The sequence below is a fragment of the Lolium perenne genome, chromosome 2 (genome assembly GCF_019359855.2).
Source record: "Lolium perenne isolate Kyuss_39 chromosome 2, Kyuss_2.0, whole genome shotgun sequence".
NCBI lineage: Eukaryota > Viridiplantae > Streptophyta > Magnoliopsida > Poales > Poaceae > Lolium > Lolium perenne.
The window spans coordinates 301,466,495-301,481,583 of NC_067245.2; the positions used below are offsets into that span (position 1 = coordinate 301,466,495).

General features: G+C 48.8%; 1 protein-coding gene across 1 annotated transcript; it reads left to right on the forward strand.

The window, feature by feature from the left end:
• Window positions 1-804: 804 nt before the first annotated feature.
• LOC127330858 (polyphenol oxidase I, chloroplastic) lies at window positions 805-12,427 on the forward strand. The gene is made up of 2 exons (XM_051356935.2): window positions 805-1,618; window positions 11,530-12,427. The coding sequence occupies exons 1-2, from the start codon at window positions 815-817 to the stop codon at window positions 12,415-12,417; spliced, it is 1,692 nt and encodes a 563-aa protein (XP_051212895.2). The 5' UTR covers window positions 805-814; the 3' UTR covers window positions 12,418-12,427.
• The last annotated feature ends 2,662 nt before the right edge of the window (window positions 12,428-15,089 follow it).

Sequence of the window (15,089 nt, forward strand, 5' to 3'; positions counted from 1 at the left end):
GTTCCCCCGGTTAATGTTTGCTCAAACTCGATCAGATCAATTGTTGCAAATGCCGCAAGAACAAAGACCCAAGGCAGTGTGCACAAGAAAATGTGGATTAAACCCCGAGCGGGTTTTTTGAAACTAAACGTGGATGCTTCTTTTTCCGCAGAGAGTCATAGTGGTGCAACGGGGGCTATCATCAGAGACGGCCGAGGTGATTTCATTGCAGCCTCGTCGACCTTCCTCCCCCATGTTGGCTCGGCCCATATGGCTGAAGCCATAGCGATGCTCCAGGGTCTGCGTTTAGCCAATGACAAAGGGTGCAACAATATTGAAGCTGAATCTGATTCTCTGGAAATTATCCAATTATGCTCGGGGGAGGAACGTATTTGGAATGAAGCGACGGCTGTCTATGCAGACATTTTGAATCAAGCTAGTATGATAGGAAATGTGGAGTTTACTCATTGCGCGAGAGATATTAATTCAGTGGCCCATGAAATAGCCAGGGAGTGTTCTGTGTCTCAGATATCTTGTAATTGGGTCGATAAACCCCCTAGCTTTCTTTTGCAAACTCTCCTAGATGATGTAACTATATTTTGATTCGCGGTAGCAAGTTTCAGACGCACTCTTTTCCTTCCAGGGTACCGAAGGAGGCTGGAAGGTTTTTAATGAGGCGGCTTGCTGTTTGCTTAATATATTGGTTTTAGTTTCAAAAAAAAAATATATAGGCCGGGACAGGACGGTTACCTCAAGTTCACAGCTTAGTTAGGCGAAGACCGGCTGGCCGGCATGGAGAGCTAGCTCTCGCATGCCACGGAGCGCCACACCTCGCATGCCATGCAGCTTCCAAACCCTTGCGCGCAACCTTCTCCTCCACCACCGCAAGGAGGCAAGGCAGCCACGGCGTCTCTCATGCAAGGCAACCGGCGGTGGGCGTGTCGACCGACGTGATGTGCTCCTCCTCGGCCTCGGCGGAGCCGCGGCTGCCGGACTGGCCACGGGCCGAGGCGCCGCGATTGCCGCGCCCATCGAGACACCTGACCTCAGTAGCTGTCAGCCGCCGGACCTCCCCGACACGGAGCCGGACACTAACTGCTGCCCGAAGTACGGCACCGGCATCACCGACTTCAGCCTGCCGTCGGCATCCTCGCCGCTCCGTGTGCGTCCAGCGGCGCACCTGGTAGACGCGGAATACCTGGCCAAGTACGAGCGCGCGGTGGCGCTGATGAAGGAGCTGCCGGCGGACGACCCGCGCAGCTTCGAGCAGCAGTGGCACATACACTGCGCCTACTGCGACGGCGGGTACGACCAGGTCGGCTTCCCGGACTTGGAGCTTCAGATACACAACTGCTGGCTCTTCTTCCCGTGGCACAGGTTCTACCTCTACTTCCACGAGCGGATCCTTGGTAAACTCATCGGCGACGACACGTTCGCGCTGCCGTTCTGGAACTGGGACGCGCCGGGCGGGATGACGCTGCCGCCGATCTACGCCAACAGTTCGTCGCCGCTCTACGACGAGAGGCGCAACCCCGCCCACCAGCCACCTGTGCCGCTGGACCTTGACTTCAGTGGGACTGACCCCAGCATCCCAAGAGATCAGCTGATCCATATGAACCTGAAGATCATGTACCGCCAGGCAAGTACATATAGCTAGTAGCGTACATATAGCTCACGGATTTTGTTTACTTGCAGCTGGACGTAATAAACACTAGTGGAAAAAGGGTCTTTGGTCGCGGTTCGCAACTGCCATTAGTCGCGGTTGCGCAACCGCGACTAAAGGTCCCCTTTAGTCGCGGTTGCGCAACCGCGACTAAAGGTCCCCTTTAGTCGCGGTTGCTTAAGAACCGCGACTAAAGGTCCGTTCACGTGGGCGTCAGGCGGCCGTCCGGACGGAGGACCTTTAGTCGCGGTTCTTCTGGCCAACCGCGACTAAAGGCCGCCGCAGGTTTAGGGTTTTAGCCCCCCCTAAACCTGCCCCCCCCCCCCCTAAACCTGTTTTCTGTTTAATTTGTATTGTTTTATTTTTTGTGCTTTATTTTAATTTTGAAGGAGTTTCACATATTCTACGGTACTACATACATGCATATGAATGTACAATTTCAAACAAATTTGAAATTAGAACCAAAAAGAATTCAAGAGGAATATACAATATATATTCAATATTATCGGATGACCATATACAATTTTGAACAAGTTTCCTTACATAATTTAATGCATATAAAGTTCTACGTCCTCGTAATGGTGTTCTCCTTTAGGATGGAGGACTTCCCTCCTGAACCATCCAGCTAGTTCCTCTTGAAGTGGTAGGAAGCGAGCTTCTGGACTAAGCATCATCCGGAGGTTATTCCTCTGAGCATTGGTATCACTCGGAACCCGCTCAGAGGTGTATCTCCGGATCATCTCACAGACATAGTATCCACATAGATTGGTCCCCGCTGGCTGAATATCTCCACCATTCTTAGCCTTTGACCTTTTGAATTCTAGCTCTTTTTTGAATTCACCGACCTTTGTATCTACGAACCGTCTCCAAACCCTACGAGGCAAAGAAAATTAAATGAACAAGAGAGTTATTAGTTACTTGATATTAGGAAATGAACGAAATAGGCCGATCGATATAGAGCGCAAATGAATGAAAATAATTACTTCTGCAGGATTCTTCTCATGCCGCCCCAAAGCTTTGGATCCATATTCAGAGAGTCGTGGACGAGATATTCTGAGGTGTCAACTTTAATTACTAGCAGAATCCAGTGGAACCTGCGGACACGATACATGCACAGTACGTCATGCATAACTCATCGATTAGCCGGCCACATACCATGCATGGAGTAAACAAAAGAGAATGTGCTCAAGACAGAAACACTCACCCAAAATGGTAAGGAAATAGAATATCACTTTTGAGTTCCTGCTTTGTAAGAAACTGCCACAGGTCTGCCTCCACGTCGGCGGGGTGATGCTCTAACACATATCCATTAACGATGTGTGGGTCAATGAACCCAACATCATGGATGTTCCTTACTCTGCATTCCTTAATCTTCATTCTGCATGTATAATAGCGGACACAACAATATAGTTAGGACATATATATAGTGCAGGCAATATGAACGAGATGGGGTAGAAATAAATCACTTACAGAACATAGCAACTGATGATAGATTTGTCGAGCTCGCGCAGATTGAAAAGCTAGAACAATTCACTCAGATGAATTTGTACATAGTAATGTTTGAAGTGATGCTCATGTCTAACTTCCGCATAAATATATTCTTTGGCAGCTTTATTTTTTATGTAACCCTTGTACCATTTCAGCAGACCTTTCATTTGTGGAGGTAGATCCTCTTCCTGCGCAGGCTCGACGAGAGGCCCATTCTTCACATATGTAATTACTACCTCCTTCACTGGCGCCTCATCAAGGCCTAACAGTTCACGAAGAGTAATACCTAAGTTGGCCGCTTGTTCTCTGGCACTCGTTACAGTCAATCCCTGTGCTGCCACAGCTTCTATGATATCGGGGGCATCCGGACCGGCGACTTTCACTATAAGCGGGGCAATCGATTGTTTACTTTGTTCCCCGAGCTGGGCAACTCGTTTCCCGCTTTTTTTACTTTCTAATTCTGTTTTCTCGGCCTCCCCCCTCTCTTTCTTCTCCTTCAACATGAGTGCCTGCCTACGAAGTTCACGTGCATAGTCGTCAGGCAGATTCTTCGCGGCTTGGGACGGTGTGCTCAAAAATGACTTAGCCCACTTCTTTTGCTCATCAGAAAATACTGGCTTGGGCTCGGGCTCTCTTTTCTTCTTGCAGTTCACCTTCCATTTCTCCAAATCAGCAGCCGCAGCCGCGTCGACTTCCTCGGCACTACGTTCCCAAGGCCTTGTGGGGAGAGGCTTCAGTGATGGCTCCGGTACCTTTGTGGTCTTAGGTACATAAGGGTCCGGGTTAATAATCCAGGATCGCTATACGCTTCTTTGCCGGAGGTGGATTGGGGGGCGGCGTCTGATCACCCGCCGGACGAGGACTGGGGGGCGGCGTCTGATCACCCGCCGGACGTTGTGGACTGGGGGGCGTCGGCTGACGTGACGGAGGTGTAGGTGAACCGCCACCACCACCACCACCACCACCACCACCACCACCACCGCCACCGCCACCACCACCACCGTAGGGGGGTGGACTTGTTGGCCTTGGCGCCTCGCCTGGAAACTTGATAAACTTCTTTTGCCATAGAATGAACTGGCGCTTGACATCTCCAAGTCTTTTCTCCCCTTCAGGTGTAGCAATGTCAATCTCCAGGTCCTCAAACCCTTTGACTATGTCCTCCACCGTGACACGAGCATAGCCATCTTGAATGGAGTTGTTGTGGTGGAGTGCTCCAGGTAAACATGGTAAAGCACTGCCGATGGCTACCTTCATGGACATGTTCCCGATAGGATAATATAGATGACATTCTTTCATCTCCTTTATATCGTCCACGGGGTAGCGAGGAGGCTCCGGTGCAGTAATTTCGACCGCCAGAGGCTCCGGTGCAGTAATTTCGATCGTCGGTGCATCTGCACCAGCCGGTGGGGCCTCCGTGGAAGCCACGCTGCTTCTCCGCTGCTGGCTTCCGAGATCCGCTGGATGATCTTCATGCTGCGCCCGAGCTGCATCTCTTTTGGCTACTAGTACATTCACGGTTTTCTTCAATACATCCATTTCCGATGCCAACCGCACCACAACATCTGCTTCCCGATCCATCTTTCTCTTACGGCTTCTGTAACCGTACGGGTCATCGTTCTGGGGGAACCCTATTTTCCACGGAATATGCCCCATGCCTCGTACACGTCCTCCGTATTCAGGATTCCCGAGGGCTTTTGTCAGCGCGTCGTTCTCTCTGTTGAACTTGATCTTCCCCTCTTGAGCATCCCTCATTGCGTCAATAAGGGCTTGGGTGGGTTTAATTATTTTGCCCCGGTAAACACAATCCCCTGTCTCCGGGTTCAGCGTTCCCCCATGCCCGTACCACCAGCTTTTGGCCCTTGGGTCCCATCCCTCCGTACCTGGACGGATTCCTCGCGCCCTCAGCTCGTTCTCCATCTTCTCCCACCTAGGCTCCCAAAGGCGATACCCTCCTGGCCCCATAATATGATTGTACTCCTTCTTAGCCGCATTTTCCTTATTTTTTCGATATTTGAATGAACTGCTCCGATTTCTTTTGCTTCACAAATTCTGGCCAATCATGTTTCAGTTTCTCATATTGTCCTTTGAAATCCGGAGTCTTGTTCTGCTTGACAAAGTCATGGGCTAGATTTTGCTTGAATTTCCGGAATGCGTCAGCCATCTTATGAAGAGCGAACTGTTTGACTAGCCTCCTCCTCTCCTTGTTTTCCTCAATCTTGTTACCCTCCTCATCGAATTTGTTGTATTCCGGAGATAGAACGAAATGTTCCATAAGCTTCTTGAAGCAATCTTTTTTTTGTTCTCTTATCGACAAAAGTGAAACCAACACGTGCCTTCTTTGGCGCATTCCACTCCTGGACGGAGATCGAGACGTTGTCTCTAACAACGGCTCCGCATTGGCTGACAAACTTGGTGGCGTTCTTGCGGGGCTCCAGCGGCCTGCCGGTTGCACTGTCGACAACCTCGATGGTGCATGTTTCTCCTTGTTTCATTGTCTTGGTTGCGCCACGCTTTGACGACGTACTCGATTGTTTCGACGATCCGGCCGAGGGCTAAAATAAGAAAGAGAGTCGCGCGCGTTAGTACACACATATTTATTCAAATCAGTTAGTTTGTATCACCAGAGGCTCAATGTATATATATACCTCGGCGCCGGAGGTGGTTGCTACTTCCATTTGAAGATCGTCGTTTATCGACGTTTGTTCGGCATCATCTTGCTGACGGCGCCCTTCATCTTCACCGTCAAGGTTCAGATAAGAAGAGATATCATCTTCTTCTTGTCCGGTCGGCACATATAGAATATCGCCGTTTATGATGCCGAACATATGGGCTTCACCGTCCGGATCATAGTTGTCCATAATCGGGTCAGCTCTATCATCCGCCATATGTCAGTCCTGAAAACATGTAGTAAAAACAAATTAATTGTGTATATACCAGCATTATCACATCTCTTCTACATATAAAGAGAGAGGGCGACGAGGGAGGCGAGAGGGGGGACGCAGTGACCGCGTGACCGCATGACCGAGAGACCGGTGGCGGTGGCGAAAGGGCGGTGGCGGTGCCGAGGACACATAACCCTCGCCGCCCCCTCTCGATCCCAAAAAAAACACCGCGCGTATACGGAGGGGGCGACGAGCGCTGCCCCCTCCGTATACGCGCGGTGGTTAAGTTATTTTTGTTATTTTAAATGTGACAAACTTTTGTTAAGTTATTTTAAAAGTGACAAACTTTAAGTCAAATTTTTAAAAGTCAAATTTTTAAAAGCGCGTGTGCGGCGGCGGCGCGTGGTCAAAGAACGGGGCGGCGGTCGTACGTCGGAAAGAACACGGCCGCCGGGCTGCGCGGCCGGGGCGGCGCGAGAAGGACTTCGTCGACGTACACGCGGCGCGAGAAGGACTTCGTCGACGTACACTGGGCGTGGCGGTTGGATTTGCTTACGGGCGCGCGCGGCGAGACGAGACGCTCCCCGTTTATTGAGGCGACGTCGACGTTGTTCAGCGCGTCGGCGGTGATTAAATTTTTTGTTAAGTTAATTAAAAAAACTTAGTTACAAATTAGTCACATAATATACACGTTTACAATTTAATTAAGTTACATTTTTAATTAAAAAACTTAGTTACAAATTAAAACAAAAAACAAAAAAACAAAAAAAAGTGGGCCAGGCGGCGCCCCTGGCCTTTCTCTCTCTCCCTCTCCGTTTTCTTCTTCGTTCTCTGGCAGAGCGAGCGCGAGCGCGCGGCAGCGGCGCAACGTGTGGCAGCGGCAGCGCAACGCGGCGGCCGCCCTCTCTCTCGTACGTCCTCTCTCTACCGGCGAGCGGCGCGCGCCCGAGAGCAGCGGCGGCGCGGTACGTACGGTGTGGCGGCACGCGCGCTGGATCGAGTGAGAAGGGGGAGAGGCGCGCGGCGGCGACGACGGCGGCGACGTGACGTGCCGAGGCGCGCGCGTCCGACGGCGGCGGGTGACGGCCGCGTGTGGCGGCGGCGAGCGTCTGAGGAGGAGCGTCTGAGGCGTCGGCAGCCTGACGGTTCGAGGAAGAAGAAGAACTGCTGGCGCGGCCGTTCGCGCCTCGCGTATTTATAGGACCCCCCTTTAGTCGCGGTTGGGGTCGCCAACCGCGACTAAAGGTACCCATTTAGTCGCGGTTGGCGACCCCAACCGCGACTAAAGGCTTTTTTCGCCGCGTTTTTCGTTCCCGCGCGCACAGACCTTTAGTCGCGGTTGGCGAGGCCAACCGCGACTAAAGGTGTTTTTCAAATTACTTTTCTTTTTCAAAATGTTAAAAATACATATAATATATCAATAAATTCAGAAAAATAAAACTAATTCATTTCAAAATCATAAAATACTAATAATATATCAAAAAATTCAAAAAAATAAAACTAATTCAATTCAAAATGTTAAAAATACAAATAATATATCAATAAATTCAGAAAATTAAAACTAATTCATTTAAAAATCTTAAAAATACAAATAATATATCAATAAATTCAGAAAATTAAAACTAATTCATTTCAAAATCTGAAAAATACAAATAATATATCAAAAAATTCAGAAAAATAAAACTAATTCATTTAAAAATCTTAAAAATACAAATAATATGTCAAAAAATTTAGAAAAATAAAACTAATTCATTTCAAAATCTGAAAAATACAAATAATATATCAAAAAATTCAGAAAAATAAAACTAATTCATTTAAAAATCTTAAAAATACAAATAATATGTCAAAAAATTCAGAAAAATAAAACTAATTCATTTAAAAATCTTAAAAATACAAATAATATATCAAAAAATATATCAAAAAATTCAGAAAAATAAAACTAATTCTTTTAAAAATCTTTCCGCCTCCCTCTTCCCACCAGTTTTTCCCGGCCGCCTCTGTCTTCTCGCCGGCCCCCTCTTCCCGCCTCTGTCTTTCCGTCGGCCCACTCTTCCCGCCTCTGTCTTTCTGCCCCCCTCTTCGCGCCAGTTCTTCCCGGACGCCTCTGTCTTCTCGCCCCCCTCTTTCACGGGCTTGCAGAAAAAATTCCGAGGAGCAACTTCCAAAGATGTCATAGGGCGTGTGCACCGACGACATCTTCGAGAAGCTGCGCCACGGGAGATTTTCCAACCCTTTACCCAGCACTGTTAGAGGAGATGTAGTCTTTCACGGGTTTGCAGGAATTTTTTCCTGAGGAGCAACTTCCGAAGATGTCGTAGGGCGTGTGCACCGACGACATCTTCGAGAAGCTGCGCCACGGGAGATTTTTCAACCCTTTACCCAGCACTGTTAGAGGAGATGTAGTCTTTCACGGCTTTGCAGGAAAATTTTCCCGAGGAGCAACTTCCGAAGATGTCGTAGGGCGTGTGCACCGACGACATCTTCGATAAGCTGCGCCACGGGAGATTTTCCAACCCTTTACCCAGCACTGTTAGAGGAGATGTAGTCTTTCACGGGTTTGCAGGAAAATTTTCCCGAGGAGCAACTTCCGAAGATGTCGTAGGGCGTGTGCACCGACGACATCTTCGAGAAGTTGCGCCACGGGAGATTTTCCAACCCTTTACTCCATCCATGGGGATGAAACTCTCCCTACCTGCTAGGTTGGCTTGTTGGTCTGCTTGCCAAGGCGTATCGATGCTCCTTTTATAGGCACGGCGCCGCCGTTTGCTTTGTCTTGTTCCTCCGACAGGGTGTCGTGCGCTACATGCTTTATCTCATCGAGCAGTGCGTCCACCCACGCGTCCTTATCCTGCCGACAGCTTTAGTCACGGTTGCAGTCTCCAGCCGGGACTAAAGCTTACCCAAACGTCCTTATCCCACCGACAGTTTTCTTAGATGACACAAAACCACATTTAGTCCCGGTTGCACCCACCAGCCGGGACTAAAGCTTACCCAGACGTCCTTATCCCACCGACAGTTTTATTAGATGATACAAAACCACCTTTAGTCCCGGTTGCACCCACCAGCCGGGACTAAAGGTTAGATGACCAGCTCTGGATTCCTCTTCTTCCCGCCATTTCTTCCCTGTCTTCCCGCCTCTTTCTTCCCGCCACTTTCTTCCCGCCTCCTGTCTTCCCGCTCCCATTTTCCCGCCATTTCTCACTACATATATGTAGCCCGGCTTGGCCAGCATTATCACATCTCTACAATCTCTCATCACTCTCACATGGCTTCCACCGCACCCACTCTAACCTACCAGCAGGTGGAGGAGCTTTGCGCCTCGAACTACCCTTGCCCACCGGGCTACCGCGTCCCCGCCGACTGGAGCCTAAGCGCCGGAGGCGTGCCGGTCCCTCCCGTCCCTCAGGGTACTGCGCACCGGGCGGCCATCACGAACCACTACTACCTCGACCTCACGCCGGAGCAGCGGATGAATCCCCGATGGCATCCCGATAACCAGCATACTTGGGACGCCTTCTTCATCAATCGGCGTGACAGGGCGCTCGCCAGGTATGAGGAGGACGGTCTGCCCCCTGGGAACTTCCACGAGGCCGGCCGTCGGCTATGGTGGTACGGCCGGACTCTGCAGAGCGTCATGGACTACATCACGGCTGGCGATATCCCCCGCCTACGCTACCCTCAGTTCGAGCCACGAGCGCCGCCCGACGACAGCAGCGACGACGACAACTTAGAAGGCGACGACTACCAGTACAACGGCGGCGGCTATGAAGACTACGAGTATGCATATTATACGCCTAGACAGGAGTATGACTAAATCACTCCAAATTTCATGTATCATCAGTGTGGTTTCTCGAATCAATCGAATCATTCGAAAATGGACACCAAACACATCACGGGTAATATAATTCACATGATCCATTCAATAAAGTTTGGTACAAAAAATTATTACACATCATTTCTTCCCTTGTGTCCCTACTTGCTTACGATTGTGCCGTATCCATGGAGCATCCTCATCATTTAACTTAATGCTTGGGTCGGTGTTCACTTTGAAGGGCGGAATTTCAGCAAACATATTATAATCTTCTGACATGTCTGTCTTGTCCTCCACTCCCACGATGTTTCCTTTCCCTGAAAGAACAATGTGGCGCTTTGGATCATCGCATGATGTACTGATCGTTTTCTTATCTTTCCGTTTCCTCGGTTTGCTACTCATGTCCTTCACATAGAAAACCTGAGCGACATCTTTCGCTAGGACGAATGGTTCGTCAAGGTAACCAAGATTGTTGAAATCCACCATTGTCATTCCGTATTGTTGCTCCACCTTTACCCCACCTCCTGTTAGCTTGAACCATTTGCACCGGAACAAAGGGACCTTAAAGGAGGGTCCAGCTTTTTCAGACCATCATCGCATCCGGGGTACAGCGACTTTCTGTGATCCTCTAACATGCGATCCAAATTCTCACTCTCCTTTTCAGTTTCGCAGCGTCTCCGTGCATCAGCAATGGTCCGACCAAGATCATCAACGGGCTCATCACGTGCCTCTTCTTCACCTTCCCCTTCACCTTCCCCTTCACCTTCATCATCCTCCATGAAAGTATCACCGAAATGAGCAAGATAGCTTTCATCGATGAAATCATCCCCTTCTTCATCTTCTTCCATTATAACCCCTCTTTCTCCATGCTTGGTCCAACAATTATAGCTTGGCATGAAACCGTGACGAAGCAGGTGCATGTGAACTTCTCTTGAGGAAGAGTAACCCTTCTGATTCTTACAGTCAACACATGGACATATAACAAAACCCTTCTGCTTGTTCGCATTAGCCACTACGAGGAAATCTTTCAAACCCGTAGTGAACTCGCCGGAAGTCGGTTACCGTACATCCATTGCCGATTCATCTGCATTATTATAATATAAAATATATAATTAACCATCATGCATTTGTTAAACTAACTAACTATAAACAATAGAAATTAAACAATAAACTACACACATGCATATTTTATCAATGACACATATGAAAGGTTCAACTTGCTAACCGCGATCGAGGAGGAAAAAATAAATGAGGAAGCTCAAGTGTGGCTCCGACACTTCATATCATGTTTGTTTCATGCTCTTGGGGCATTTCATCAAACACTCTGTGTGCATAAGAGAAGCCAAAAGCAAACCTAACACCCCCTTGTGAAGTTTGTGAAGAGAAGTGGCACCAAATGGCTAAGTGAGTGTGCTGAACTGGTATATACAGGGGATGAGCTTTAGTCGCGGTTGGCCTGGCCAACCGCGACTAAAGGCCTTCGGGCACCTTTAGGCCAACCGCGACTAAAGCCCCTCACGTGCACCAGCTGGCCACCGAGCGCCCTAGGCCCAGGCCTTTGTTCGCGGTTCGCCTGCCGAACAACGACTAAAGAATTCATTAGTCGCGGTTCCTACAGTTTCGCGACTAATGGGGCTGGACGGAAGCCTCTTTTTCTACCTGTGAAACTGGACATTAAGTAACGCAAATACTCCTTATAATATCAGATGGTCACGGCTGCCAAGAAGACGGAGCTGTTCCTGGGTCAGCCGTACCGCGCCGGCGACGCGCTAGATCCAGGCGCGGGCTCCGTCGACAACGTACCGCACGGCCCGGTGCACTTCTGGATGGGGGACCCCCGGCAGCCGAACGCGGAGGACATGGGCAACTTCTATTCTGCGGCGCGCGACCCGATCTTCTACGCGCACCATGGCAACCTCGACCGGCTCTGGCACGTCTGGCGCGGCCTCCGTCCGGGAGTCAACACCGACTTCGCGGACCCCGACTGGCTCGACGCCAGCTTCCTCTTCTACGACGAGGAGGCCCGCCTCGTGCGCGTCCGCGTCCGCGACTGCCTCGACACGAACGTGCTGCGGTACACGTACCAGGACGTCGGCCTGCCGTGGCTCAACGACAGGCCGGCTAAGGCATCTGCAGGGATGCCGGCGCCTGCTGCCGGTTCCTTCCCGGCCACCTTGGACAAGACCGTGAGGGTGACGGTGACGAGGCCCAGGGTATCGAGGACCTGGAAGGAGAAGGACGAAGAGGAGGAGGTGGTGGTCGTGGAGGGGATAGAGATCGCCGACCATTTCAACACGTTCATCAAGTTCGACGTGCTTGTGAACGAGCCCGAGAGCGGAGCCAGCGCCGGAGACATCGCGTCAGCGGCGGCCGCGGGGTACTGCGCGGGGAGCGTAGCGCTCACGCCCCACATGATCCGGCTGGACAAGGAGAAGAAAAAGGGGTTGGTCAAGACGGTGGCGAGGTTCGGCATCTGCGACCACATGGACGACATCGGGGCGGACGGCGACAAGACGGTCGTCGTGTCCCTGGTGCCGAGGTGCGGGTGCGAGCTGGTCACCGTCAGCGGCGTCAGCATCGGCTACGTCAAGTGAAGCATGTAATGCATGCTCGCAACGAATCTAAAGCCAACAGTATCTACTGGTGTCACATCTACAATCCGCTCTATGTTTTGAGATTAGTGCGGCTTTCGTTATTTGTATGACATAAAACTAATAATTGAAACATAAGTGTACTTTGGTGAAAGTGAAATATTAAAAATATTATGAAACATTCTGACAAAAAGTGAAACTGATGATGTCAGTGCTGACATCACTAGGATTTGTTTCACAAAATATTCGTGTTTCAACTATGTTTCATAATTTTGTGTACGGCCTCTAAAAAGACCTTTTCCAGGTCGGTGTTGATTTTGGTGGACCGATGTGTGCCCTTTCGAGCCATCGGTTGTATGTTATATACGCAGAAAAAAACCCCAGTGTGGCCATATAAATGAGATACGTGTATGATCGGAGTACTACTTCATACACCGTACACGTACAGTGTTACATACTCTAACATCCCCCTTCTGATCCTTGTTGGAAATGAACTTGATATCAAGACGGTTGTTTGCAACTCATTCACGAATAAAATGATAATCTATCTCAATATTCTTTGTGCGTGCACGAAAAACTGGATTAGCTGACAGAAAAGTAGCATCCAAATTATCACAACATAAGTAAGCCTTCACATGAAGCTGAACACCAAGTTATGTCAGCAGTGCTTTCAACCCAAATTAATTCTGTAGTGGTATTGGCCAAGGCTTTGTACTTAGCCTTAGTGCTTGAGCGAGATACAGTGGCATGTTTGCGAGCACTCCAAGAGACCAAATTTGAACCTATAAATAGCAAAATCTCATGTGAAACGTCTGTCCTCTAGGCAACCTGCCCAATCTGCATCTGAAAAAGCACTAAAAAGTGTAGATGATGACTTTCTGAAAGTTATGCCAAGCTGGGATGTATCTCTAACATAGCGAAGAATGTGTTTAGCAGCTGTCCAATGAGCAGTAGTAGGAGCATGAAGGTATTGACAGACCTTATTAACAGAGAAAGACATGTCTGAGCGAGTAAGAGTAAACTGAAGAGCACCAACAATGCTTCTATACTGTGAACTATCCTCAGGGCCGAGTGGAGTACCTTCATGAAGGGAGAGTGGCTCGGATGGCGACAGTGGTGTAGGTGAAGCCTTGCACTCAAGCATGCCAACTTTGGCAAGTATATCACATGCATATTTTTCTTATGTGAGGAGCATACCTCCTGATATCCTTTTCACTTCAATACCTAGGAACTAGTGAAGATCTTCCAAATCTTTTATGTCAAAATGGGCATTAAGCTCTTTGAGCAAAACTGAAATTGCATCTGGTTACAATAATGTTATCAACATAAATCAAGACAAAAAATAGTAACACCAGATTTATCATAGAGAAATAAGGAAGTGCCAGCTTTGGATGTGTGCCCTTTCAGGCAATCGGTTGCGTGTTATATAGGATGAAAAACTTCCTGCGTGGCCATACAAAGGAGGTGCGTGTATGGTCGGAGTACTACTCTGTACACCGTACACGTACAATATTACATACTCTAACAGTCAGCCCAGCTAAGGTGAAGTCGGCGTAGACCTGTGCCAACAGCCTCCGTTGGCACAGGTCAGGTCGGCGTGGCCTAGGTGACTGTCGGAATGTCGGCATCTACCAGGTCGTCGGCGTGGCTCACTGTCAACGGCTTTATCTATCTATCGGCACAACTTTGTTGTTGGTGTTTGAATCTGACGATAGCGGCCATCTGATGGCTTCCCGAGCTACGCCAATGGCCAAGCCTTTGGCACATCCGACCACGTGCCTCTTCTTTAGAGCATGATCTTCTTTGCTATGCCGATGGCCTAGCTATCGACAAATTGAATTATAAGGATAGTTTTCCTCTCTTCTTAGTGTGATGAGCTAAAAAAGACAAAAGGCATATGCATAAATCAGTGTGATGTACAGGTCTCCGAAAGGCGATGGAGAATCGAGCACAAACAAAGGCCGACAATTATACACCCGGCCTTGGAACTACGCCCCGGTCGGCTTTTATATTGGGCCACCTCTCATAATATGAACTTTAGAGACAGACCACTCTGGTTTCCCAGGGCGACCTAGATTTATTCGGGGCATCTCGATTTAAGCTTATTTTTAACACTTTTTTGAATCAAGCACAAGTAATTCAAAGAAAATCCAAATAAAATGTAAAACCTTCGCACCGCGTCATCTTATATGACCTAGTTGCCAGGAGAAATAACAAATTTGAATTATCACAAATATTTTATAAAAAACTTCTCAAAAATAAGCTACCATGTACCAAGTCTCATGACTTTCAGACCAAATGAGATAGGTTAGGTCAGTCGGGAATGGAGTTTTGGCACCCGGGTCTATATGAACGTTTTATCTTTTTTTCGAAATGGGGGAAATATCGCCCGGGCTTCTGCATCCAAAGGATGCACACGGATTTTTTTATTAGATTATTCACGAAACCTTACAAGAAATAATAAAAAGATCAATCTCGAAGCAATCCAAAGGATACACCAACTCACATCATCCAAAACTAAATGCCTTCCCAAACCGCCAAATAGCAGGTGAGAATCACATCCAGTCAAGCAGACTCTCAGCGCACGCCAACGCACACGCCACAGGAGTTGCTCCTGTTGGAGATATGCCCAAGAGGCAATAATAAAAGTGGTTATTATATATATCTTTTTGTTT